The sequence below is a fragment of the Montipora capricornis genome, chromosome 9, assembly GCF_036669925.1.
Source record: "Montipora capricornis isolate CH-2021 chromosome 9, ASM3666992v2, whole genome shotgun sequence".
In the NCBI taxonomy this organism is placed as follows: domain Eukaryota; kingdom Metazoa; phylum Cnidaria; class Anthozoa; order Scleractinia; family Acroporidae; genus Montipora; species Montipora capricornis.
The window spans coordinates 23,858,663-23,884,251 of NC_090891.1; the positions used below are offsets into that span (position 1 = coordinate 23,858,663).

General features: G+C 40.6%; 1 protein-coding gene across 5 annotated transcripts in view; it reads right to left on the bottom strand.

Moving 5' to 3' along the window:
• The window catches only part of LOC138015161 (uncharacterized), a 67,045-nt gene that overhangs the window by 23,729 nt on the left and 17,727 nt on the right, over window positions 1-25,589 (bottom strand). For all 5 annotated transcript variants that reach the window (XR_011125504.1, XM_068862091.1, XM_068862090.1 and 2 more), the window contains exons 3-8: window positions 22,859-23,083; window positions 20,136-20,288; window positions 5,978-6,118; window positions 4,567-4,740; window positions 2,114-2,163; window positions 970-1,090 (exon numbers count right to left, since the gene is read on the bottom strand). Coding sequence is in view for 4 of the 5 variants with exons in the window: in XM_068862091.1 (XP_068718192.1) it covers window positions 970-1,090; window positions 2,114-2,163; window positions 4,567-4,740; window positions 5,978-6,118; window positions 20,136-20,288; window positions 22,859-23,083 (864 nt within the window). In the remaining variant the exon portion in view is untranslated. The remainder of the gene's footprint in view (window positions 1-969; window positions 1,091-2,113; window positions 2,164-4,566; window positions 4,741-5,977; window positions 6,119-20,135; window positions 20,289-22,858; window positions 23,084-25,589) is intronic.

A 25,589-nucleotide genomic window follows, 5' to 3' on the forward strand; every position in this document is an offset into this window, starting at 1 on the left:
ATTCTCGGGAAACAAAATTAATGTTTCCCTCGGGACCAGTCATTAAGTGTTTATTAATACCTTTCACGAAAACAAACCGTTTAAGGGTGACTGCAGGCAAGAACGGTTTTCGATCTTATAGCGGATTTCGCGTTCCTTTCGGTCAATCAAAATCCAAATTTTTCAGCATCTGGTGAATAGTTTATGAAAAAGGGTTCCCTGGATTTGAAATACTAAGACCAATCCAAATCGAGATTTTACAGATGTCCAATCTCTGCTGTTCCATTTACAATGGGATCCGAAATTAATCAGTTGCTGGAGCAAACTCAGCCCTTCCGTTTTTCGACTTGTTGCCACAGTGACGATTTTGCAGTAAAACATCTGAAAACATCTGGACAAACGTTCCAGACACTGTTAAATTTCCATTTATATCAAAGTTAATCATTTGTAGTTAAGAATTGCTTAAAAATTCCAATAACAATGTTTAAATTGTAATTTGCTGCAAACAAAAAAGCAGTGAAATAAGAAGCTTTTTCAATTCGAGTTCACATCTAGCCACAGCTTGGTGTGGCTGTCTATCAAACTGGTTTGTGTGTGGGTTCCCTATAACTCCCACAGGGAACGTATGAACATGCATCGAAATTATCTGTGAGACGGGGCCTAAGGTTTATAGTCCTTATCCGGGAAGACTTGAAAACGGTCCAACCATTTGCAGACGAAATTTTAAAGGCAGCACTTTCTCCTCAGCTATTATAAGATCCTGAGGTTTGATACGGCCAGGGTTCGAACCCGCGACATCCAGCATGGCTCAGTGCCCGATGCTCAACCAACTGAGCCACCAGTGTGCGCAAATACAACAAAGCCCTCGCTTTTGACAAGTGTTGATGCCTATGGCTAAAAACTGCTCATTTTCGTTTGAGAAAGCTTCCGCTTTCGGGTAAAGCAAAGTTTGTAAAGCTGTAATGCAAGACACGCATGTAAAATACTCACCTTGATGTTTTTAGCAATTACAGTACCCCGCGTTAACTCTTCGTAGCGGGCAAAGTAAGTCGAAAAAATCTTGGCAAATTGATACACAATTTCCTTTTGGGTGTGACTTACTGGCAGCTTTCTGTTAAACAAAGAAAAGGGTCCCCACAGGTAAGAGACGCTGAGTGGCAAAAAGCAATCGGATTGTCTTAGGTTTGACCGCTAATGAACGGGTGATGAAAGGAGTGCATGACCAGGGGCCCGTTTCTCGAAAGTCCCGAAACTTTACGGGCCATTTTCGGGTGTGACAATTTACTTTGTATCTCAAGAACGGGGAGGATTGAAGATGAAAAACTTCACAGTCATTTTGCTTTTCGTTACCTTGAAAACGTGTCAAAATATCACTGAACTTTCCAAAACAAGTGGTTGACAGTTTCCGCACAAATGGCTTTTCCAAGGGCCCGTTTCTTTAAAGTCCCGAAAACTTTTCGGGCCCGAAAAGCCATTTGTGCGGAAACTGTCAACCGCTTGTCTTGGAGAGCCGTTGTTTTGACATTTATTTCAAGGTAAAAAAAAGCAAACTGACTGTGAAGTTTGACGACTTAAATCCTCTCCGTTCTTGAGATACAGAGGGAACTGTGACACCCGAAAACGGCCACTAACGTTTCGGGACCTTCGAGAAACGGGCCCCAGAAGCCTACAAGTCCAATACAAGGTCTACGTAAAGTCATTTTCACAGATCAGGCTATTTTTTTAGATAACACGAAGCTCTTCACAACCTCTAACTTCATTGGATCCCTTTAGGACGCAGCTCTATTGTTTTGGGGGTTTTAACTTGAGGCGCGTTTACACGACAGAGGAAAAATGGCACGGGTCCAATAAAGAAAGGAACGGTTCCAATCCTTTTTGTAAAGAAACAGTGAACTTTTATCCGTTGCGCTACGGGACCATAGGCGCCTACCAATCCCCTGAGACCCAGATGACAATGTCGTAATGGACAACAAGTGGTGGACAAATAAAAGAAGCTGATGAGATATCTTTTGTTTTCGTCCACAGTCATGGGGGCGATGACGTAACGTGAAAACCACCTACAGGAGCAATCGGATTTTTTCCGAGTCTTCCCGAGACACCATTGAAAGAAACTCTTTATTCATGATATACGTACTTGTTCAGATCACTTTCGAAGTGACAGTCTCCAAGACCAGCAAGCTTCACCTGCCAAACAAAAAAACTCATTATTGATTCACGTTGAAACTCATCAATCAATGATTGATCAGCTATTGATTGAGAGAGCAAGCGTGGCGCAGTGCTGAGAGTTCTTCCCAACCTCCAAGTACTTTACATGATTGCCTTCATACAAACGTAGCATAAATTGCTTTCAATCACTGTTACTGCCATTTTTCGCAAAGCCAGTGACAGGTCGACTTGCATACAAACAACAACACGAGAAAGCAATAAAACTATTCGTTTGAAGAAGAAAAAACCTCGTGCTGTGAACAAAGGGCTCACGCTCGAAAGCTACAGTCTCGGACAAAATTTTTGATTTTGAAACATTTTACAATACCTTGCCCTCCCACGATGTTGTTTTGGCAAATGGGCTCAGAAACTCGCGTTAAAACAACATTGTGAGGGAAGAGTGAGCTGCAAAAGCTTCAGATCTGTATAGACGTGTACTTTTCCAACGAATTTTGTCACTGACTGTAGCTCACAAATCTTTCAAATGGAGGTCAATTTTTAAACCCTTATCGACTCATTTGATATAACCGAATTTCTCAGTTAGGCAAAAATATACCACAACTTCTGCCGCCCTTAAGGAGCTGTTACACTGTGCAATTTTTCGTGCAACTTGTCTTGCAACGCCATTTCCACAAACGTTCTCACATTAAAAAACAAGGCGTTTTACGGATGTTACACTGAGCAACGCTTCATGCGACTTGTTTCGTTTCGATGATCACATGAGGTTCAAGAAATATTTTCATTGGTTGGTACCGCAAACCGTTGCGGCACATGTTGCACGACAGATGTTACACTTCGCAATGCTTAAAAAAATCGTTGCAACCCTTGCGGAAAGTAGAACTCAATTCTACTTTCCGCAACGGTTTCTGCAACTGGTCTCGCAACGTTTCTTTGGCCTTTGCAAGTTATGTTACATTGGGAATTGATTCGTGCCACTTGTCTCGCAACGCCATTGCGAGACAAGTTGCACATTTCAGTCCGTAGTTGGTCATTTGTCGCAAACCCGATGCTAAAAATCTCTATACGTTGCTTGAACCCCCTACGCCAGACGGCGTTAGGGGATTCAAGATGGCGGCATAATGCCTTCTTCATATCCAGTACAGATTTCCTCTCTCCCCGCTTCGACATCGATTGCTTTATATTAATGCTGCCCCGTTTGTGAACGGCTATTTCCCTACCTGAGCTATCCAGATTAAAAAAAGGAAAGGAACTTTATTTAAGTGTCAAGTCGTGCTAGCGCTGAAGCACTAATTGGGGACACTGTAAATTGAAATTAACAATTAACATAAATCAAGTCAAATGTTGGTTTTTGAGGAGAGGGGAAACCGGAGTACCCGGGGAAAACCTCTCGGTGCAGAGTAGAGAACCAACAAACTCAACCCACATATGACGCCGAGTGTGGAAATCGAACCCGGGCCACATTGGTGGGAGACGAGTGCTCTCACCACTGCGCCATCCCTGCACCCCACCCCAGCGTGTAACTAAACATCGGGGGCAGCTGTAGTGTCAACTATAACTAACTATTGATGGTTTGAAACCAATCTCGAGAGACACCGACAACAATCCTGTATGCACAAATGGTTGTGGACGAACCAAAGGAGCTGATGAGAGATGACGTTGAAAACAACCCATACACTTCACAAACCTAGCACTTCACATTACACTATAATCACTTAAGTCTGTTCAAATATAAGTGCTACACGGACAACGTTTGCAAAAACGTAATCCTTCCTTGAACTTGTACATGTTCATTGCCATGACTTTAACATCTTCACTTCCCACGGCCTGCTCCCGTCTGAACTTGTAGCTCAGTCGGTAGAGCAGCGGTGATCTAACCCGAAGGTCGTGGGTTCAATTCCCACCCTGATCAGAGTTTTTCTCTGTCATTGTGTGGGCCCATTTCCATTAATAGGGCTAATGCTCACATGGTTCATATGGGATAAAAACCTAGCACTTCAAATTACAATCTAATCAGTTAAGTCCATACAGACTAAGAAGATTGCTTTATAACACACACAGAGTAATCATAATTTCCTCGATTGTAATAGGTTTAAAAACTCCTATTTTTCACTAACTCACTTGCCAAGTTGTTATCGGACAGTCCAATAAGCCAATCAAATTCAAAGTTGTAGTTTAAATCAACCAATCCCAACCTTGGTTTCAAACACCCCAGAAACAGTGTACAGACTCCTAAATTTCTTTCTTTCTTTCCTTCTGTCTGTCTTTCTGTCTTTCTGTCTGTCTGTCTGTCTGTCTGTCTGTCTGTCTGTCTGTCTGTCTTTCTTTTTTTGTTCCCGATGCGCAGTCGTCAGATTTTGTTATCACTCGTATGATTACAGACCGAATTGGCCTCCACTCAGTCCGATTACCAATCAAACTAACCTGATCTTTGGAAACGACCAAACAATTATATGATTTGACTAACAGGTGAATGACTTTCTTGGACTCCAGAAGCTCCAGAGCGGTAGCAATTTGGATTGTGAATCTGCAAAGCCGTTCTACCGAGCGCTGGGCAGAGGATTCATGGAGGTTCCCGTACTCTGCAAACTCCAAAACCTATTTTTTTGCAAAAGAATTAAAAGTTACTATTACCAGTGATTTTAGTTAAAATGACACCGGACATCAATTGTAACCAACCTTAACAAATAGCTGAAAATTCCTTTAAAAAGTCTTTGTCGTCATCGTCATCATCATTACCATTAGAGCAGTTTTCAAATGGCTGTCAAAAGTTATTACGCGATTGCAACTGCTACGCTTAGTGATTGGTTTAAAAATCTCGCGCCAGTTTATCAACCAATGAGAAGGACACGGAAAACCAAAACTAACCAGCAGCATGTTATATGGAATTGCTACTAATTTGGATTGGTTCATTGTGCTGTTTGCATCTGCTGTGAAAGGTCGAAGTAATTATACGACACTCAATTAATTAATGGGGACATTCAGTGAGTGATTAACCCATTGACTCCCAGGGGTTCCCCATTGACGGCCGGTTTGGACGACAAGGGGTTAAACACCACTCTGTCATTATTTTTGTCATCATTGCAAAACCATCCGAGTTCTAGAAGGTTCCGTCAAACTTGACATGCATACCAAAGGTTGTGCTAGGTCTTTGGGTTCTCTGTTCAAGCACTTCATTTCACTTTGTCGATAACCAAGGGTAATTACTTGGGATAGGATGAGAAATTCCATGAGGATATGTAAAAGTACTTCACTTGTTCATAGCGAAAACACAGATCTCTGACAACTACAGTGTATCAATGTTCTCAGTAAAGAAGAGTTGGTGATAACTCGCCAACAAACCATAAAATTACAGCTGACAAGAAGACATCCTTTCAACAACTTCAGCTGGTGATCCCGTAACATACAAAGGCATTATAATATTATTATTTGAAGGAGCTGAGAAAAATATAATAAGCTTATTATTACAGGGTTTCGTTTGAGGCCGGAGACCGAGCGTTGGGTATCTCAGACAACCAAGCACACACAATAAATCCTTCAAACTAGCAAGAAGTCGCATTGCCTTATTTTGCTTACTCAACGGAATAATCAATCCGTTGGCATTTCATTCACGGGATAAGTTTAAATTTCTTCTATTTTTTTTTTCCTCCAGTCTCACGTACGTAAGCTTCATTTCTGAGAGTTCATTTATTTTGCAGGGTTCACTCCCAAGGCACTTGCAATCGACCTTACAACGGAAATAACCATGTTCGGCACTTTCATTATCAAATCCGGTACTTTGAAAAGCTATCGAAAACCATGTAACAGAATAAAATTGTGGGTAAATAACACTTGCCAAAGCCACTGAAGGTGAAAAGGAACTTGAAATGATAACACCATAGAGATGAAGGATGTTTGGGTGACGTAATAAAATGGACATCTCGGCCTCACGTAGACTCTTCAGATCTGACAAGCTAAAACGAAGACACACCTTTTGCTGAAAAACAGAAAATACAAGGAGCTGTTATAAAATCTTTCAGTTAACCTCCACACTCTTTACTTAAGAGATAGTAAAAAGGACAGTATCACACTGTTAACCATAAATTACATTGTATGATCATAATACCCAAGTAGGAGCCTGGGCCCCCTATAGCTAAGAAAAGAACAAACAGTCCGTGCTGTAGAACTCAAAATCTTACTGTTTATTTTAAAGTGCCTATCACCTAAAAAAAACTTTTCCGCTCAGTAATTATCTGCACTTATTGAAGACTAATTCTCTTGTTCGCTTCAAACACTCTCTGTTAATCTCGCTGTTTTAGTAGCTTCCAAAAGTGGAAAAACTAGTTGTAACAGAACTTGATCTACGAATGTGCACGGAAGAGAAATTAGTTGAATACCAGATTGACTTCACAGACTGCTTTGCACTGGCATAGTTCAGTCTTTGAAGACATCGATGCAAAGTAATTCCCCATTAAGCAATGCTCAGTCATGGATCAAAATGTCACCACTTTTCCTGTCTTTCAAAGCGAATAGAAAAGCGAGTTTTCAATTAGTAAGTAAGTGAAATCCTCCATTTAAAAACACGATTAGCGTTTAAGCACTACATGCTTGTTGCCTAAACAACAAAATCTATGACAATTTGGAGATTAGATAAAGTGGACGAGTTTGTCGAGGTGATCCGCACTTTAAGGATATACCCAGATATTATTGAAATGAAAGATTTTTTCCCCAGTGGCTCAGTTGAGCATCAGCAGCCTATTGCCAGACCACCACTCACAGTCTTAAAACAACAGAGAAGGGACTGAAGCCTAACGTTACACAATATCTACCAGTGGTTAGACTAATACAGGGCTTTAGCCAAGCCTGAAAGCGGAGCTCCTGTTTCTAATCTCAGAAAGCAACATAGTGTGTATGGAAATAATTATGCTTCTGTATAAAGTAAAAAATGAATCGTCATTAATGTGTACAGTTTAGAGTGATCAAACACCGCTGAGCTGACAGCAGTAAACACATAAGCCTTACAAACAATAACGAACAATTTTAATCAACAACTAAAACTGAAATTACATGCACAGTAATCTCAGGGCGTTTATACATAGGGCGGTAAAACGGGCAGTCCGCTCTTGGTCCAATGTGTGATGCGGAGAAGGACTGGCACGAGCGCTCCTTCCGCGCTTCCGGTGCAATTATTAATGGCTGCTAAATATATCCTCTCCACAAACCGGAAATGAAGTTTTCTTTATTTATTTTTGGGCCACCAGTAGTGTCTTATTTAAAGGCCTTTTTGATATTTTTGACCCAAAACTCAATACTATTTTGTCTGTTGGAATATCACTCAAGTATTTTCGTCGGAAGCTGCTTAAATTTGAGTGAAGTAAGACAGTGTCGGATGCTGCTATGTCCCACTTATCGTGACCAAGCCGTGTTCCGCTGCTTCTTTTAGGAGTACTCCACATTACTCCACTCTAAATTTACATATGTTTAAGACCGATAGCTTTTACATAACATAGTAAAAAACCAGCTGGGTATATTTGGATTTAGCAGCGTTTCAGAACTTCAAACTTGCTCACTTAAAATCGCTCACGACGAATCGCCAGCCGCTGTCAATTTTACCGACAACAGAAAAACTATTTTCAAGATTTCACCCACTTGGGAAAATCAACAAACAACATATACGGTTTAATCAGGGCGCTTATATGTTCATCTTGCTAATTTAAATAAAATGCGAGTATTAAGCTTGCTGTTAATACTCTGTCAAAAAAAGTTTGCAAAGACATGGCTTTGCCACAGAAAAGACCCAAGAATTTATGAAAATGTGAAATTCTTCAAAGATAACAGTCCACTGCAGTCAATAACAGATCAACGTGTTACCATCATAAACCAAGTACTTAATTACTTCAAAGCCTGGAAACAAGAGCTTCAACAAACATTCCACAGAAGGACAGATTTGTCTGAACACTTCATAACATGGCAAACAATGTTTGAAGGTAATATATAGACTAGACTTAAAATGGATCACAGCAAAACAATGCAAAACTGATAATTTATTGTAAATACCATGCCCTTGCCCTCTTAAGCCCGGTTTACACTACAGAAAATTTTTGGCACGGCTCGGGTGAAAGTGGCACACGGGACCCAGAAAGAAAAGGTTCGGCTCGGATAAAATTTGCAGTGTAAACAACCTGTCCGTACCAAATTTCATCCGTGCCGAACCAAAATTTTTACCCGTGCTTAGCCTGTTCCAGGCTCTCAGATAGTCGAGAAAACGAAAAGAACTGCGTGTGAACCCCCACTCGCTTTTCACACGCAGTTCTTTTCGTTTTCTCGACTATCTGAGAGCCTGGAACAGGCTAACCCGTGCTGGGACCTTCAGCGAGGTAGTCCGAGCACGGGTGAAAATGGTACGGGTGCTGAGAAAAGCGGCACGGTTCGGATAGAACAAGTAGTGTAAACACTTTAACGGGCCAAGTTTGAGCCTTAATTCATATAGGCTAGCGGTGTTTTTTTGCATACATTTCAAGATGGCGGCTCATTCCCCACCAAAATCACGCGGACGTTCTTGATTATAGTTGAACTGCGCATGTCTCCAACAGCAGTTACCTTGGCCCAAAAATTTTGGTACGGTATTTTTGGCACGGTAAACATGGTTTAGTGTAAACAAAGTTTGCTGAGCTCTTTTTTGGCACCCGTGCCAATTTCACACGAACCGTGCCAAACATTTTCTGTAGTGTAAACCGGGCTTTAGGTATAACTATGCCAAAAAAGGCATACTATTCCATGGCAACTCCTTCATATTTTGTACCAACTGAGGACAAAGCAATGATTCCAGTTCCTTGTAGAATATCCTCCCCTGAGGAAAAGCGGCTCCAGCGCCTGAGGTACTTTTAATTCATCATTTATTGTGCTCTTCTTAGCTTTCAACTTACATTTTTTAAGGAACTAGGTTTACCCTGGTGTTCGTAGGGTCTCTCAGTCTTCTTCTGTGCCTTTCCTGTCGGTGCTGCGAGTATTCACGGAGCTCGTTTACCCTGGCACCTTCAACGTCTGTGCAACACATGTTTGGTTTATTTTTTCGAGAACAGTTTGCAGACCTGCAGTGCAGCACGTGTTTAGCTAGAGCCTGTTTACGTTGGCGTTTCTTAACGTCTGTGCAACGTATATTCAGTTTTAATTCGTTTACGTCGGCTCTTCTTGCGTCTGTGCAACGTGTATTTCGTTATTAGTTTTATTACGTGTTTACGTTGGCGTTTTTCAACGTCTGTGAAACGTATATTTCGTAAGCTCTTGTTTACGTTGGCGTTTTCTCTACGTCGGTGAAACGTATATTTGGTTTAACTTGTTTACGTTGGCCTTTTTTCTACGTCTGTGAAACGTATATTCCGTAAGAACTTGTTTACGTTGGCGTTTTCTCTACGTCTGTGAAACGTATATTCCGTAAGAACTTGTTTACGTTGGCGTTTTCTCTACGTCTGTGAAACGTATATTCCGTAAGAACTTGTTTACGTTGGCGCTTTCAACGTCTGTGAAACGTATATTTCGTAAGATTTTGTTTACGTTGGCGTTCATGGGGAGCAGGGATGGCGCAGTGGTGAGAGCGCTCGCCTCCCACCTATGTGTCCCGGGTTCAATTCCGACCCATGTGGGGTGAGTTTGTTGTGGGTTCTCGTCCTTGCTCCGAGGGTTTTTCTCCGGGTTCTCCGGTTTGCTCCCTCCACAAAAACCTACACCCCAAATTCCAATTCGACCAGGATAGAGGACCCGCATGAAAACCAGCTAAGGCTGATGTGCCTTCCTCTCTAAGAGTTTGTTTACGTTAGCGTTTCCAACGTCTGTGAGGTGTACATCCCGTAAGAACTTGGTTACGTTGGCGTGCAACGTCCGTGAAACGTATAATTCGTAAGAATTTGTTTACGTCGGCGCTTACAAAGTCTGCGCATCGCATATTTGGTTTATCTATTCGTGAACAATTTGCAGGCCTGCATGTTTAATAAGAGCTTGTTTACGTTGGCGTTTTCTACATCTGTGCAACGTATATCCAGTTTGAATTTCGTTTTTTCGCCCTTTGTAGCGTTGTATTTGGTACAAATTTGTTTACGCCGGCACTTTAAGCATGGGCCTAACACTCTTTTGTTCGTTTGACTTTCGCCGGTATTTGTATTCCGAACATTTCTGAAAGCTCTTCTCAGGCACGCCCTCTAGGGACTCTTCTTTTTTATTTTCTGTTTTGCATACTGTATCTTCGTTCGCATTTGTCCGTTGTATCATTCTTTTACAACCTAATTCTTTTTAACAGCCGTTCACTTTTACGTTTTAGTCCATATACACAAAGTTCACAGCCCCTTGTTTTTTTTTTTACAGCCAGTTCTTGACCCTATGGAAGATGTTAAGAAAGATATTGAGGCTGTTAAGTCAAAACTTTCCCAGAACACAGTCGCTCGCGCCCTCCAGTACATTAGACAACTTTTCTCTCGTCCTCCGGGGGCGTTTGATGCTCACGCCACCATGGCTGCCCTGGAACATTTAGTTGACACTGCCAGGGAGAATGCTGATGCTGAAATCTTGCGCTACAACGCTATCCTTAGACAAACAAGAGGCCTTGCTGAGAATCCGGCGCTTCAGCGAGTCCTTCTTAAGCTCCTGGGTTCCAAGGAAGAAATCGCCATTGCCAAGGAGATTGATAAAGCTACAAAGAGCTACTCTCCCACCCCCCTGTTGCGTGGTTTTCGAACGGGTGCTCAACACACCTTTCCTAGGGCACAGCCACACAATTTGTCCGGTACCCGTACTAATGGCATTGTTTGTTTTGCCTGCGGCCGTCCCGGGCATATCGCCAGAAATTGCAGAGTTAGAAAAGGGAGCTGATGTTTAGTTCGTTTTTGCTTGTTCTAGAAAAATAAGCCAATAAACTCTTGCTTTCCTTCACAGTCCTTCCTTTTTGTTTATTTTATTTTTTGTTTCCCTTCCCCATTTAGTTCATTCCCTCTTTTCCCTGCACCTGAGTCGCAGCCAGGCGGGTTCTCTAATTATAATCCGTTTCCTGGTCTCCGGACCGGATTCCTGGCTCGGCTCGGCTGTGGGTCGTCCCTCCTTTGCGCTCCCTCCTCAACAGCCCTCCGACTTCCTTTTACTTTTCGGCTTCCGCGCCCTCGGGTTTTTCCACCAGGATCGCGGAGGCTTGCAGTCATCCTCCCTCAGAGCTTTGGTGTAGTTGGGAGGGAAAGACTCGCAGCTGGGCCGGGCCTCTTCCTTCTATCATATCTGTGGCGTCGGGCCAGTATGATGCCAATGTTAGCCAAATCCCGTTCAGGGACCCAGACCATTTCATCGCAGCAAACCTTCAGAATCTATCAGCCTTTTTGAACTACGTACGGGATGTTTTAGTTTTCTGAGCTTTGGGAAGATATATTTGCTTTGTTACGTTTGATTAAACTCTTACTACATTTTGTCTGGTGTCTTCCCACTTTGGTCGGTCTCGAGGCATCTCTCAGGAATGGGCAAAATTGTTTCGCCCATAACTTATCCCCATTAAGGCACAGAGTAGCTATTATGTGAGTGTGAATAATTCACTAATTCACACTCAAGGATCAGAGGCATCTATTTTTGTGTGGCTGATCTAGCCCTTTTACTCAATCAATTAGTACATATCAATACAGTAACTCTCTGTTTTGTATTGTTTTCAAGGTGTCAGTAAAAGGCCTTAAAGGACTTCTACATCTACATCTAGTGAGTACATATTCCAGCACTCTGCACTTTTTGACTTGTGGCTGTTTCTGCTTAGGTGGCCTCATACATATACGTACTTGTATTTTGACTTGCCTTTTGGGTCCTTCAACACAAAGTATGAGTCGTAAAAATACTCGCCTTTTACTAAATGAGTTCCTTTACTTTGTTAACAGAATGTAAACAAAATGTAAAAAAAAAATCATGGCTTATAACCTTTTCAATGGAAATGGCTTGTATGGCAAAGTCCTGAACAATAAAGCACCAATCAAAACACTTGGATTTACCTAAAGACCATAGGTCATAGGAGAGAACCAATCAAAAACAGAGGGGAAATGTTTGTTACATTAACATCAGCTATGTGTCTGGAACATCTGAAGAATTTTTTTCCTCGTTCAAATCAAAAAAGTCGTCTGCGATGTCCTGTAAAAACAATTCTTCCAATTCTTCGAGTGAGTCGCCGACCTCAACACTTGCCGCCATTTTGAAAAGGCTTTTTGGTAGATCCCAGTCTACTGCATCACACCTTTTTGCTTGGACCCGCTCGTTTCATCGCCCGGCCTCTTTCCGCCCTGGTAATCTCTTTCACAACATTTTCCGTTTGACTAACAATCTTATTACACCCTCTTCAGTTTAAAAAAAGTTTAGAACAAGAGCAACAAGAAACTATTTCAAAACTAGACCCTCCGTGAGGGTACACTGGGTTGCCTGTGGTCCGAGCAGCGTTCCTGGCAATTTCTTTCTAGTTGGGGGGTCATTAAGACCATTTAAGGGGTCACCCAGAAGTCATACCAGCAGAGGCCCTTTGGATCACTGGTCCTCACACGTTCGTACGACGAAACAGATCCTTTTCTGAGGTTAAAAACCTGGCTACCGGCCTATTAATTAATCATTTGTAAAAAAGAAGAAAGTCCTGTCCTCTTTAGAAAAAGTAGACACGCATTGCTTACGTGTGGTAGTGAAGTAACACAGCGATTTATTCCATAATGTCAACTGAGCTGTGTGATGTCTTCCAGGAGATTCAAGTTGTCCTTGTGTAATATGTAGCACTAACAGTGCACGATATTGTTTTGGTATTGTCTATCATTGTAGTGCCATGATAGAAGTCTTGGGTAAATAGCCTGAGAAGACATGTGGTTACTATAGCAAAGTACTGAACCCAGAAAGATTGAAGAAAATAAATGGGAAGTGAGAAACATTGGCTTCTGGGCTGAAATGTTGATAATTTTCAAGTTCCCTCACAACTTCTTTTCACCACAAGTTTAAGCGTGCCCTCTGAGCATCTGACAGCTTTGTAATACTAAAGTTTACTAACGTTAATCCGGCGGGGTTAGTATCTGGATGGGTGACCTAAAACATATACCCCTTCGTAAAACAGAAGCATTGGACCGAAAATACAATTAACGCTAACAAATGCGAACTCAGCGAGGTACAGATTTTGTTAGCTTGCTTTATGCAAAAACAAACATTGATGCAAAAGTAAATAAATATTGATACACAGTTTTTAGAAAGAGCAGAAGGAAGTTTCCAGGACGGTCGCTCGAGAATAACATATTTACGACATGAAAACAACATTAATTTTGAACCGTGAATATAGGCTTTGGGAGATTTTTGCTACGTTCAATTTTGTTATTGTACTTTTGGCTGCACAAATAAATCGCAAAATCGAAAGTGACATCGCCGGAATTCAGCGGGCGCCGTGATTAAGTTACCGCGGCAAGTTTACTCGCCAAACAGTGAAGCATCTGTGTCAAATGATGGCAAGATACCGGGTTTTCGTAAGTTTCTTTTTCTGTCAAGTGTTATAAAGTTTGACAATAAATGAGCGAATTCAAAACAAAGATCACAATCGCCCACCATTGTTTCTGCAAAGTCAAAAATTTACTCTCCAAGACGAGGTTATTTATCACCAGGTAATTCCATCATTTTGGAAATAGCAGCTACTTTATTATTCATCGGCGTCACAATTTTTTGCTGATTTTAGTGCTCATTTTGTTGAAATTCAAGCACGCTTCCAACAGACCTGTTTATTTTCGTGAACCCTTCCTGCTTAAAGAGCAATACTAAAAATATCCTCCCGTATCACATTCCAACTTTAAGCTCGAAAATTCAATACACAACATGATATTATAATTCACAAAGGCAGAGAATATCACAGGTTCCTTTTCCAGCGAAACATTTTATTGAAACAAACAACATACTTGCTATTAAAGGCAAAAACCTCTTCCTATTTCATTGCGTGCACTCAATCGTGTCAAATTACCATGTACTTCAGGTTCAAACCCTTTCCTGAAGAACCTCAATCTCGTACCCAGAGTCCTCTGGCTTTTTGGCCAGCGGGTGAGTGCCCAGAGAGACTCTGAGATAATCGGCTTTAACTATATTTTTGATTGGCCGCTTGCGTAACAACGGAAGTCCGACAGGAAGTCGGTAAGTAATTCGGAAGCCCCAGAATTTGGAGGGAGATTCAAAATCTAAAAGTTTCAGTGCTGTTTGATTTTGATTTTTTCTACGTCAGAAATATATATAAATCACAAAAATAATAAAACGACGAGGTTTGAATTATGTCTTATACCGCACAGGAATTTTCCGACGCAACATTACATACAGTACCGCTCAAAGATAAGCGAACCATCAAACGCGTTGACAACGCGTTGGGAACGAAGAGCCAACGCGTTTGAAAAAAAAAAAAACGCGTTTGCGAACTAGTTTTTTTTCAACGCGTTTGTCCTTTGTTATTCAAGTTTGGCACCTTTGCATTGTGTTACAAGTTGGTATGTAAATTACGGCCACAAAGCGACTGCAATTTTAGCGATGGAAAGTGAACAAGTGTGATCAACTGACTATCAATCAATCGAAAGTTGGAGAAGAAATCTTCAGGAACGAGAAAAGATGCGCTTGTTTAATCGGCTAGAAGAAATCCGCGTTATTGATTTGTTTCTCCGAATTTCTTGTATCAGATAACACGAACACGCTTGATCGCGATCGCTACACTAGCGAAATTATACTTCTACTGCCCCAAAAACTAAACACAATAAAATAATCTTAGAGCATTGGGTTTTTTTTATAGAATGTTTCAACGAGAACACATATTAAGCGAAACTGCATCACGACCTTGATATAACATGCAGCTGCATATGCATGAATCAGTTTAAATCGTCGAGCAACTATCACGTAACAGATTCTCGGACATTATAAAACTCTCAAATAACAATCGATCAACGATCGATATTCAGTCCAGAGAATATTTGCACATCTTTATATAGCCGCCTTATCTATTTTGAAATCTCCGTTTCTTATTTTTTGTTGACCTTTTGTGAAGTGGTGAGCTTTGGTGCTGAATTACTGCGTTGTCAATTAATTTTGCCTTCCAGAGATTATTACAAAGTTTCATGCTTTTATCACAAAAGGGAGCAAAATAACAATACGTACCGTCTGCGCTTGGGGTGAAAAGGTTGCGTGACAACGAATGAATTATTTATTCTTCTCCGCCCCGCGCACATTTACGTAAACAGCCTTTGCAATGAAGTCCATTTTAACACAGCTTTTATTGGAGATCATTCTTACATCATTAATTTCTTGCTTGGCGAAGAGGGTTCTTCTATCTTAAAATTAATGGGTTCGCGCATATTTGACACTACGAAGAAAGCTATCGATTGCCACCCTACAATCCCTCCACTGACAGTCTCTTCCGCTAGCAGGAGCAGGGTAATACTTAAAAACGGCATCTTTAATTACATCCAGCCTCTCCGGATAAAGGGGCAGCTTCTCTCCCACCCCTCTGACGTTTCGGTTTTGCAGCTCCTCGGGTTTAAAAAGACGGCGGGTGAGCTGACGATGAATTTATTTCGACCGCGGTGTAGCGAAGTGGTAATTTTCACAAAACAACATGCTTCAAATAAAACGAGTCTTGTTATAGTACCTTACAACTTGATTCCGGTATGAGAGACCGCAGTGTTCAGCGGAAAAAAGAGGGAAATATCAAATACCCACTAGTTATTACCCCTTCCCGGCAACCCGAACAAGAACCTTGCCAGGACTCACTGCTTCCACTTTCATCCCCTCCCCACTTAAGTTTCAAGGAACTGAAGCACATGGTGTTACCAAGATCGTGTGTGCAAAACATTTTTTCGTTCCTCAATCTTTAATTGGTATAAGCTTACTATATATCGTTTCACGTCGCATTATGAAGATTGTGTTTGGTTTGAGCTCAATTGGGTTCAATTACCTGAAACTGAACCATTTAATTGGCCGTCTCGTCTTCATGCGTAAGGTAAAATTCAATCGGCTCATCGCATCGAATTTTCATATCTTCGCGTTGAAACAGCGCAATTAATACATATTTTCTTTCTCGTCACTAAATATCAAATGAAGAAATAGAACTATGAAGTTATTATCGATCAATAATCAGGGAACCTTAGCAATTTCGTCTTTTTAGCGGCGAAACTAAAAAGTCTTTTGAGCTTGTCGCATCGAATTTTCTCATCTCCGTGTTGAAACAGCGCAATGTGTAATTCGTTCCTGTATATCTAAAATGATTTTACTTTTGAAGCAAACTACCACTCCAAATGTCAACAAATTCATTGTCCCCGGTGCTTTTGGTTCATGTTGTTAAAAGCTTCAAGACAGTTGAAAAGCCATTCACAGAGTTTCGGCTGGCATTCTCGTGTTTACAACTGCTTGCCGGCGCGTTAAATCATGGATTTTCATTACGCTTGTCATAGAATCATTTTTGGTCGCTTCAAATTTTATTTTGTAATTTCAATTTACATGACACGGCTGTGGGACGTGAAAAAATCCGAAAACACAAACCTTTTTGTTTTTATGAGGCCGCAACGCGAACTTTGTATAGCCAGACAACGAGACTGTGTTTTATTTTGTGACATTACTTTTCGAACGCATCATTGAACTTTTGTGATGCAAATACTTCGGAAAGTTAATGACTTTGGTCAACGCGTTTGCGTTTGCGTTAAAAAAAAACGCAAACGCGTTGAAGACTAGTTTCAAACGCGTTTGATGGTTCGCTTATCTTTGAGCGGTACTGTAAGTCTCTTTGAGGAAAAATCCGTGGAATAAGGTCTTGTCGAAGCCATTCAGAATTACGGAAACATCAAATTGTAGTAGAAGAGGACATTTGTGTCGTTTCCACAAAAAATTTGTCGATCGTGTTGCTTGCACGATGGCATTCTGAACGATGGAATGTACGCTGAAACACTCAAAATCCACTCACCGAAAGCGTCAGAGGTTTCATCTTCACTTGCTCTTACAGCAAGCCAATGATCATTTCTCCAGTTTCTTTGTGTGTAAGGCTAAAATTCTTGTTTCTCGAACACTTTCAACCCGCCATTTCTACTGTTTACGGTTTTCTCTTTTCTGCTTCCGTTTAAACTCAAGCATACGTAATAAGACCGGAACCCACGTTTTCTGGGAAAATGGAGTCGATTATCCCAGAGTCTCTCCGGGCGCTCACCCGCTGGCCAAAAAGCCCGAGGACTCTGGGTACGAGATTGGAAGAACCTTCTCCTTGAATATAAATGATGCACAAAATAGTTGACAAGCTTTGTTTCAAATAATTCTTGACTGTCACATTTCCATTTTTTTTTTTTACCTGACTTTGTTGAACCCATAAGTTACCAGATAATTTTCCATTTGGTTTCAGTGTTGTACACAACACTACACTCGTGATAAAGTATTGGAAATACAGCTCACTTTGATTTCGGCTCGACGGGCGAAAGATTGTTGTCGAAGTCCATTACTCGTCGCTTTTAAGATTTCAGATCATCATCGCCCGTCTTGTTCATCCAATTGACGTTCCCTTCGTGAGCTCCATGAGAGCATATTTTGTTCAAAGATGCACTAAAACGCCACACGCGTTGCAATGACTTTCAACGCCATTTCTGGTTAACGAGAATAACAAACTCACGAGGCAGAATGTATATTTATATTTAATTAAGTTAGCACAACAGAAAGACGCTAACCTCATTTTGACACGAAAATGCTTTACTATTGCCATAAAACCTACCCAGTTAAGCTCGCATATTATAAAACATGATGAATTCTACCTTTTCCAGCGAACAATTTTTTGAAACAAACAACAAATTTGCTATTAGAGGCAAAAACCCCTTTCTATTTCATTACGTGCGTGAAGAGAAAAAACTCATTCGTGTCAAATATGCGCGATATTACAGCAAACTAAAATTTCAGGATCAAACCGTTTCCATAAAGAACCTTTTCCTTGAATAATGAAGCACAAAATGGACGACAAGCTTTCTTTCAAATAATTCTTGGCTGTCACATTTCCAATTATATTTTTTACCTGAAGACTGTGCAGAGTTTATCACAGATCCACTTAAGGTGTTCGATTCGTTCTCTGTCTTTGTTGAACCCATAAGTTACAAGAGAGTTTTCCATTTGGTTTCAGTGTTCTACATGACAGCACACTTGGTAAAATATTAAAAATACAGCTCACTTTGATTTCGGCTCGGCGGGCGACAGATTGTTGTCGAAGTCCATTACTTGTCGCTTTTAAGATTCCACCGCCTGTATATCCAATTGACTTGCCATTATTGAGCTTCATAAGGGTATATTTTGTTCAAAGATCCACTAAAACGCCATTCGCGTTACATGACTTTCGACGCCATTGCCGATTAAGTTAATCGTTCTACTGTGTCCACCAGAGAAATCTACCCATTTCCCACTACCCTCTCAATCCTACGAAAATACGCTCAGAAGGCTCTATGCACAAACCCACCACTTAGCAGGGGAGTGACGGGCAAGACTTTTCCCGACACGGAAAATAAAAAAACCCACGAAATGAAACCGAGATTCCGACTGGGTTTGGCAACCCAGTAAATAGCGTGAATCTGCCGTCCACGCGTGTATTGGTGTAATGGAAGTAAATTTGATTGGCCGACGAAGGACATGTCAATCAATCAAAAAAAGTGGGTGGCAGGAATTTCGAAGAGGAATTTGGTCAGGCCCTATTTTTCGTTTCGCCAACTCCACATTACGTACCACGCGAAATTAAAATAGAGCCTGATCGCAGGTTACACTCGCTCGTACCTCACTAGTTCGGGTTTTTGACACAAACAACTCGTGAATAAAACCCCGTACGCCGCACTTTCTATGACCTAAACTATATAAACGGCGTCGAGAGTTTGGTTATAACATGTCTGACGAAATAGATAATGATGACAAGAAAACTCGCCAATGATGTCTGCTGAGCTTGAATGGCGACATGGTGGGTGATTATTGAGAGATACCACAATCTCTGTCAAACGTTTTCAGGCCTTCTTCGTCTAGACTTGTAGCGAGTTTAACAAAATATGTGAGGCAGCAAGGCATGCCTAAGAAGGCAAACATAACTCGAAAGAAGGCAAACATAACTCGAAAGCCAACCGTTGTGAGCAAGTGTCTTGTCTCTTGCTCTATTTAATTTCTCTTAGCCTCGGCTGCTCTCGAGGCTTTCTTCACTTGAAAACTTTCTCAAAATTCGTCGCCTCTTCTCTCATGCTCTTTCCTGCTCTTTATCCCGCTGCTCGTCACGTGATTTCCCGCCAAGTAAGAATGCCCCAGCACTCCCGTCCCCGGAGGCTGTCCTGCCTACCCGCCTCAAACCCAACAGTTTGTACACGCGGGCAGGAGGGCGGGCGTAGGCTGACGCCATAACTAAAATTTCTCACATGGATAGATTTCCAAAACAATCTTACCCATGGTGTTCCGCTGGCACTCTTCGCGCGCTTGAGCTCCGCTACGAACTCCTTCTCGTCCCCAGAGTCAACTTCTCTTTTTGGTCAGCACCAAGAATACGGACTCTGGCCATTTCCAACACACGCGCAGTGGTAGTGAAGGTCCATTTTTGTAACCATTGACGATCACGTCATTGTTTCAATTTTTGAAGCCTGCGTGGACGAGCCAGAAGTCCGTGATTTGCGGACTTCCTGCCTTGGAAATGGCCAGAGTTCGTGTTCTTGGTGCTGACCAAAAGAAAAGCGGATGCTGGGGACGAAATTGACTATGAACTGTAAGCCGCCTCACACCCCTTGTTCATAAACCTTGTGGAACACTACAAAACCTACAGACTGTTGGTAATGCCTGGAGTTCCTGTTGTTATTGTCTGATTGACAGGGCCAAAGTCATTTGCATTAGCTACAGTATAGTGGTTATAGCAAAGCTAATAGACTATTTCAGCCTTAATAGGTAAAAAGTATTTTTGAGACACAAACACACGGAAAGTGAAAGTCAAGCAATCGTAAAAAACTCACATTAACACAGTGGAGAAAAACATCACTAACCTTTATTCCATCATGTGTCTTCATCAGAGCTTCACACACACAGTCAAACAATGGACCCCATGAAATGTATTTTACTTCACTCACATCTTCCTTTTTAATAATTGGTATGCCGTTCTTTGAACAAGTCTCAGCAACATCACCACATTTAAATTTCTTTAAACAAATGACATTAAAAGACAAATTAAAGGTCAGTTCAACTTCGTTCAAGAAGGAAACACCAAATAATTGATTTTAGACAACTCTAATTTGCTTTGCCGTTTTTGGATATACATTGTATTTCTAGAAACTAGAAAGAAGGGTTTATTTACCACAGACAATAATAAATTTTATTTTAATGGCAAAAGATTTTATGATGGGAAAGCCTTGAAGACAATATAGTTAACAACATCCAGGTCCACTCAAAAACCTCGTCTCCCTTACAGTCAAGCTATGTCATGTGTGACCAGTTTCTACAAAACTCAAATGAACATTCGAATTCCTCTTTAGATGTTCTGAGATTTGAATGGACTCTTGATGATTTTTCTGAAAGTTGTGATGAAAAATGTACAATAAATGAACTATAAAATTATTCAACACAATACAATACAATACATACTTAATTGACCGCTCCCCATAGGGGCTTTTCAGGGCCAATGAAACACAAAGAAAGGACAGAACAGAACAACAACAACTGTTAAGAATCCCAACTGGCTGGAGGCAAACCAGTTGGCTATTTACAAGTGCGGCTGGGAAGTTGAACCAGGGACTACCAGGATCAAATTCAACGAGTGGTCAGAGAGGGTCTTGAACACGGGATCTCCAGACCTCAAGGCAAGCGCCCTAACCACTGGGCCTTAAAGTAGTTTAAAGTACCGTAAACGTCCATGTATAAGCCGCACTTTTTTTCACAAAATTGAAGCCATAAATCAAGGGTGCAGCTTATCCATGGATACATCTGTGTTTGGAGTTTTAAAAAACTTAATTAATATTCAAACAACTTCTTAAGATCTCAGTAAAGAAACATAAAAGAAACTGAAAGCATGTTGCTGTTGTTCATTGACGTTTTAATGAGTGGTGGCTCCTAAAGGAGCCGTTTGTGTCTTTGAGTGTTTATCGGCGAATCTTGCTCTCCAAGAGTTCTTTCAAGCGATTAATCTTCGCAAACTTTGTCTCGAGAAACATCAGAACTCGAGGGAAAACTACATTGTAGTTTCCCAAGGGACCATACATTTAGGTAGTGCTTTGCTATAATATTTAGATATTCCCTTCAACAATCACTGCAAAACATCCGGCGCAGGCAACAACTGTAGAATTGTATCCCAGTCGGGATACATTTGAATTTGATCAGGGGCATGTGACCAAGAATCAACCAATCACAGTGCTTGTTTTGTTGAGAGAAAGTCCAGGTATATAACAATAACTAAATGTATAAAATTCTGACATGGATCAAACATTTGAACAACGTTGGGCGAACATTTAACCAATGTTGGGAAAATAATTGCAAGAAACCCTAGGCAAGTTCTCCAGGAGCATGACAGACCTGATGACAGCTTTCCCACTCAACAGGCCATGGGAAAGAAAAGAAGCTTAAAAAGTTCTCTCACACATAGCTGAGTGAATGGGGTGCATTGCACAAGGGTCTTCAGGTTGGAATACATGTAGCTCGTGTCCACCCGCACTGCCTGACCTGCCTTCCCCGGCCGGTAATTTTTTTTCACACACAGCATCGTCAGGTGCTTTAAAGTGGACCTTACATTACATGTACTTTCCATTCAGTAAAGAATTGTTTTCAGTACAGGCTCAGTATTATTGTTATCCTCCACTACAGTATTACAGTATGGTTTATAATAAAATAATTAAATTATTCTTACTATGTTAGGGAGTCACAGTCAGGGTTCATGGTTTAACATGGCTCCAAGACCTGAGTGTGTGAAAAGCTGGCATTTACTGGCTGCACATAAGAAGTGTGGTAAGTTTTGTATATTAGAAAGATTAAAGGCAAACTCCACTAAAACAGGAATGTATCTTTAAAATAGTTAACATAATGCTCGCAATCAAAATTGTTCGAAAATTTTCCAATGGGAGCGTTTGTATCCGAAATAAATAAATTTTAAAAACGGTTGTTTTGGTTTTCAAATTTCCTGGGCGCCGCCATCTTGAATAATTGTGACGTGTCATGGTTGCCTTATTGTTTTAAAACAAAAGCTCTTTGTGCAAATACAAAAGAGCAAGCATAACACATCACAACTATTCAAGATGGCGGCACTCAGGAAATTTGAAAACCAAAACAAGCGTTTTTGAAATTCATTTATTTCGGATGCAAACGATTCCGTTGGAAAACGTTTGAACAATTTTGATTGTAAACATTATGTTCAATATTTTGAAGTTGTATTCTTGTTTCAGTGGAGGTTTCCTTTAAGAAGGTCAACAGCACCGTGAATAGTCACCACACAAAAGTCATAAGGACTACATGTACATGCTTGCACACTTAGCTCAGTGAAAAAAATTTGCAATAACTAAATTTTAACCAGAAAGGAAATCTGCCTGCATATCATCAAGTCACTTTCATTCGTTTAACATTTAACAAAGAACATCATCAACATCTGCTGGGATCATGTGGTCACAGTATTATACTCAACTACACAGTGTATTTCTTCATTTTATAAATTAAAGGGCCTGGAAGAGGAAGTAATATTCTCTTCATTGGAAACTTAAATTAAACAAAAGACCAATATTTTAGTTACCTGTGCAAGCTCATGGAAATCAAAGTGCTTGTCACAAATTTTGTGCTTCAGTCTCTCAAAAGAATCACGAGGAAGCCATTTTTTGGCTTCAAAAAAACTGTACTCCTTCAAAACTTTTATACTGGTGATATCCAGACCATAGTATAAAACATCGAAGATAGGTGCTTCCTTTGTTTCTGCCAACGCTAGGTACAATTTGTCCAGATCAGTCAGCTTCACTGAATCCTGAAAAATTATAAATTTAATTCATGGAACAGTTGATCTATTTTTAAAATATCCCTACAGCTGTATTAATAATTACCCTGTGGGTCACTTCAACCAAAAGAATAAGACAAGGAGGAGGCAGTGTGGCCCAGTGCTTAGGGCACTTGCCTTGAGATCCAGAGATCCCGGGTTCAAGATGTATGTATGTATGTATGTATGTATGTATGTATGTATGTATGTATGTACAATCTGCCTTTTACAGCCAAGCTACATCATGTGTGACCACTATCCACAAGACTGAAATGAACATTTGAATTCCTCTTTGGAGCTTTCGAGATTTGAATTGAATCGTTATGATTTTTCTGAAAGTTGCTACGAAAAATGCACAATAACTGAACCATACATGTAATTTATCAAAATTAATGCTTCATTGAAGAGCTTTCACTTTACAAACACTGTTAATTTTATAATAAAACAGAAGTTCATAGTTACAGTACATTAACTACTTTTGATATCAAGGAAATATTCCACAGGAGTTCTGAATCTCAAAAGCAAAGTTCAAAACTGGCCCTCCTAAGTCTCCTAACATTGTGTGCAGAGACTAACATGACCTTTCCACAGTTTAGAAGGTACAGCTGTACATGAACACAGTGTACTGGAAAAGCATTTTGCTGAGTTGACTGAAAGCCTTGTCTGCTTCCCCAGGCAAAATCTACAGGATATCTCCTTTGAGATCAAACTGGTGTCCATGGAGCTAATTAATACTTCAGTGCTCAATACCCCATCATAAGTCAGACTAATAGCTTCCAACCGCTGGTGAAAGACAATTATGTGTGACCTGATCAAAAGTGCATACTTTTGAGTAGACTTGTACGTTGATCATCTTTAATTAAGGTCACTTCCACATTAACCTGTGAGCAGGCTCTCTCTTTCTGGGAAGAACGAGAAAGAGGGAGGGTGCAACTTAGACAAGCTACTTTCATATAATTATGGAAGAGTGAGAACTTTTTTGTGCAAACTTTTTTTCTTGAAAGAAAAGCCAAAAAGTTGTATCGTCAAATCAATGCACTTTCACTTACATGTAATTATTAACAATTAGACCCATACATGTACTGTAGCCCTTGTGGGCTAAGGGTCAATAGCCCATGAGGTGAAGCCGAATGGGCTACTGACCTGTGGCCCTTGAGGAAGAAGGGTCTATATTTTTTTTATTGTTTTAGTATCACCCAACTGGACGGACAAGTTGAAGAAAATATTTTAATATTTGGAATAAGACGAAAGATTCACTACTCGATGACTATTACTATGAGTCCTCTAGTAGCCTAGCCAATCAAAATGCAGGACTTGCATTAGTCCACTAGTTGGATGATACTAATCACTGATATCACATGGGTGTAACCCGATAATTAACCATAATGAATCACTATGGACATTCATGCTTAAGTACTACTTTTCCAACAAAGCAAGGCCAATTAATTTTAGCTTGCTCAAAACAAGAGTACCATCAACTGAGCACCAAGCCCATCCCAAAACATAATGAACAACAGAATGCCAAAAATTTAATGATCTAAACAGATCCAATGCTAATGACAATTACGTTTTCTAAAAGAAACAAAAATAATCAGTCATTTTCTATGGCACAGGTCAAATCTTTGGCTTGACAAAATAATTCAGTCTGGGGCTAGAAAAAAAATACATCACATTCACTTAAAGTCTGCCCTGAAGGGTTGCTCAAGAGAAGGATAATTTAGGTATGAATAATTTAAAAGAACAGTAGACATCAAAATTACACTATAAACATGAAAGAACTCAGTTTAACACTTTTCCTCAAAGAATCAGACTTTAAAAAATATGGTTCAAGTAGAAAACTCCTTGAATCCACAGGATTTTACTAACCTTCCTGGTGTTAAACTCATAGCAGACAGCGAAATTAGAGTCAACTTGAATCGATTTTTTGCCTGTCAGTTCAAGCTACACCTGTATGTGAGTTCAATAATCAGGGATTGGGAAGACCTTTCGCTATGCACAAATGGTGCATACATTGAGAAAATGTTGCATTGAAAAACTGCTAACTGGGCCCAGCATGTGCCCTAGTCATGTAATAGGTGATAAGCATATCGACCTGTGTCTGTTGTTTTCGTGTGCGTTTATTTTTGTCCCCAGACCTCTCCTCGCTTTCAAGGCATGCAACTGCAAATATAAGCGAAGACAGGAAGTTCAAGCAGAAGTGACTAACTTTGTGGCCGACTAGTGTACGAAAGAGACACAACATTCTGTGAGATTTGCCTCAAACATGCCAAAAAACAATGACCCCTGCTTACTAAACATTAATTGAAAACAAGTAGCATGATGAGACTCGAGGAACTGATGGATCACAAACACAAAACCACGAATTGCACCTATTATTTCTGTATTCCCTATCATCTGGCCCACCCCTTGACTTCAATGGCCCATAACTTTTAAAAGTCAGGGGCCATAGGCCCATTTATGTATTTTTGCCTTCCCAATCCATGAATACTACATAACC